Genomic DNA, 3,409 nt, shown 5'->3' with positions numbered 1-3,409 from the left:
GTAAACTTGACAGGATTCTACTCGTACTAAACTAATACCATTTTTCAATGTAGGAAAAAATTATTAGCTAGAGCAACTATTAAATATTTAGGAAATAGTTGGATTTATGGTTATTAGGTATGTTGCAGGCGATTTACTCTCTTTGACAGTTCCATCTTTGTTTGTCTAGTTAGTAAGAAAAGGTTCTCTCACATCTCTCAAAGGGATTCGTATAATCAAGCCATAATATTTATTATGAAAGCCGCTGGTGGTAGAATGAAGCTTTCTCCATATTTAGTAGAAAAGGACTTGCTCTAATTTCGGTATTTTAAACACGAGAAACGCAATTGTTGCATCATCGACGCGCTCAACATTTTGCCTTCCATGGAAACATTTTTTGCCGATTGATTTATTCAATCGTCACATATCGACATAAAAATGGCGCACACTGTGAGTTGACTAAAAACAGTCGTGTGTATTTTGTCACATCAAATAAACACTATAAGGATTCCGTCAAACGCTGCGGGGTAGGCACAAAAGTATTTGTATAACTAAATACATACGCATATGTATTTGCTCATGTGTGAGCGTTTTGTGTATTCGAGCTGAATACCTTTGAGGCATGTTAATCAAAAACTGTCAACAACTGACGCCGACATGCGCAAATGGAGCTTGAAAGGATACATGCCACAAAGGCATATAAAGTACATTACATACTCACACATAAATATGTATGTATGTGTATAAAAGTATTAAGAAAAACGTGGAGTAAACAACCGCGGGCATAATCACATGTGCCAAAAAATGTTGCTACGCCTTTTTGCTGCCCTGTCGCCTTACCACTTCGCAAGCAACGAACTGCGGCACCGCAAAAGGAAACATATACACACACTCACCAACACTCACTGTCAAAGCGCCCGTGGGCTTTCACTTGCAATCACTCATATACGCGTTGCGGTGACGTTCTCAGCCTACAGGCAAAAATGTGGCAGCAGCAACATCAAAAAGTATTTGACCAGAAAAAATTCGTTTAAAATTCCACAAAAATACGCTTTTATTCACATACGCTGTTTTTCTCCCCGCTATAGGTAGAGAGCAGCGTTGCTGCAATAATTTATTTCTATGTATGTATGCGTGTGTGCTTGTAGCTGCAAAAATGTATAATTTTTTATGTTGCATGCCGCTTTCAGCGCTTATCTGGTGAAGTCGCCACATTTGAAGCACTTGCAGTCGGTGGGCTCACGCAGCCTTATATCCATGGTAGCCATTTCGGGTGAGGAGAGGCGGGTGCCATCCGGATCGTAGCAGTGCGTCAAAGTGATTATTTTCTCCTTGAGAAAGCTTTCCCGGCAACAGTAGCACTCCTGCACAGCAAAAAAGAAACAATGCAATAAATGAAACACACGCATAAAGTGAAATTGTATGAAGTGCATACATACGAGGGCAGTGCGATAAATACCGGCGCTACAAAGAAACAAAAATATGGAGATATATGGCGATTTATGTCTCAACATAGTCTCTTTTTAGCGCAATTAACATGATGCTCCAACTTCTTTAACTAGTCTGAAAAATTATTATTTTTTTTTTGGAGATCTTTTCTTCGCCAAATGGGGCCGCTACTCTGGAGTTTGTCGACTCGAACCTATGTTATTAGTAACAATAACCGCGTAACCGTTTATATGGTCATCCTCTTTCTATCCGATAGAACTGCATTAGATACCATAAGCTTATTGGTGAAGTCCACTGATCCGATTGTACCTTAGTCAAGTAAATCAATATTTTATCGGTATGAAATTTTGCTGAAAAGCAGTGTTGCAGAATCAGCAAACATTGCATTTATCGCGCCTACAGCTTGCTCGTGCGTAATATATTAGTTAGGATGTGACCTAAGCGATCTGTGAGGTCTTTAAATTTACAGCGCGATTCCTCAAAAAACAAATATAAAGTCACTGGCTGATTACTCTTTTCCATTTTTTCTTATACCCGTTGTCACGCCAACTTCCAAACCAGTCGTCTTCGAGTATGTATGTATTACACTAAAGTACTTATCGGACCGCTCTCGTATGTACATAAGTAGTGAAAATTTGATAAATTAATTTATAAATGCGCCATGACAAGCCAACGTACGCCGTACTCAGCTAGGAAAACAGATAAGCAACACCCACTCACTTACCTTTAGGAAGCCTGTAGGCGTTATGACGGACGGCTGCACTTGACTATTGCACAGTCCCTCACACTTGTTTACTATAACATCAGCATTACAGGTCCTCTGCATACGGCCCAGCTCATCGAATTCCTCCTTGATCAGATGTATTTCCGATTTTAAGGTTTCGCAGTTCTCATCGCCCGTACCCTGGGCGTAACGCAACGCCGACACTCGCCTTTCCAGCCGACTCAGCATAAAGAGGAGCACCAATAGCCATGACAACAAGCCGTAAATTGATGAGGAAGTGTAATAACGGGTAGACATATTCGGCACTTCACTGCACTTTCGACACAAGCCTCAGTCGGTTGGAGGATACGCGTTGTGCGAGTTGCCTAGCACTACTTTCCCCTTAGGCGTATGGTCGGGTCGTATTTATACGCCTTGACGCTTTGCGTTCACATCTATTATTATAGTGCTCGTGTACATGTGTTTATATTTCATATGCCATTATCCCGCTATGTCAACGGCATATTTATTGTATTATTATGTTCGCATTGATTGAATGTTGATGTCGTTCGCACTCCAAGTCATTGCTGTGGTGCTTATACCCCACTTCTTTACACATTTCTTTGATGAATAATGTTGTTCGCTTAATGGATGTCCAATGGAAGGATTAAATAGCCAGTGCTATAGGTTGTCGAGTATGTAGGTCAGTAAACGGTTTATTATATTTTTTATGGGGAAAAATGCGCCACCCGCTATGAACTATGCTATTTTATAGTTTTTGTATACCGGATGTAGATGTGAATTATACAATAGTATTAGTATATGTATGTACATCTGTCCCCTCAGCATAGAAATTGGAGGCTTTACTCTATTTCCTGGCTGTTCTATTTGTGATCAAAATGTATATGTAAATATATCTTGCTTTTATTTTATTCCACGTGGCTTCTTGGTCGTAATAAGATGGATCCCTTCGGGTCGGGATTGAACGACGGTTAATAAGACGTTTTATATTATATATAATATAGTTTTCATCAAACTTGAGTTTAAATCATAGCAAATAAGATATAGACTTCTCTCAATTTGATAGAGATGACATCGACGTGCTGAGTATATCGAATTCAATTTTACTGGGGAGGTAAATAAATTTTATTTAATGGAACTGAGACATTGTCAGATAGAGTTATCGGCAATTTCGCTGGTCCCTTTTCTTCGACCTATTTTTAAACTAGTATAGTTTATTTAACTGACAGATTTTATGAAACAGTTATCTATAAATAT

At 39.2% G+C, this 3,409-nt stretch overlaps 1 protein-coding gene across 1 annotated transcript; it reads right to left on the bottom strand.

Annotated features, from left to right (window-relative positions):
- Positions 1-1,043: 1,043 nt before the first annotated feature.
- Positions 1,044-2,550, bottom strand: LOC105212545 (partner of bursicon). The gene is made up of 2 exons (XM_011184570.3): positions 2,153-2,550; positions 1,044-1,343 (listed from the first exon to the last, which is right to left on the bottom strand). Exons 1-2 carry the CDS (start codon positions 2,447-2,449, stop codon positions 1,173-1,175), a joined length of 468 nt encoding a protein of 155 aa, XP_011182872.2. The 5' UTR covers positions 2,450-2,550; the 3' UTR covers positions 1,044-1,172.
- Between the last annotated feature and the right edge of the window lie 859 nt (positions 2,551-3,409).

The sequence above is a fragment of the Zeugodacus cucurbitae genome, chromosome 3, assembly GCF_028554725.1.
Source record: "Zeugodacus cucurbitae isolate PBARC_wt_2022May chromosome 3, idZeuCucr1.2, whole genome shotgun sequence".
Taxonomy (NCBI): domain Eukaryota; kingdom Metazoa; phylum Arthropoda; class Insecta; order Diptera; family Tephritidae; genus Zeugodacus; species Zeugodacus cucurbitae.
This window is presented reverse-complemented; position numbering and strand designations above follow the sequence as displayed.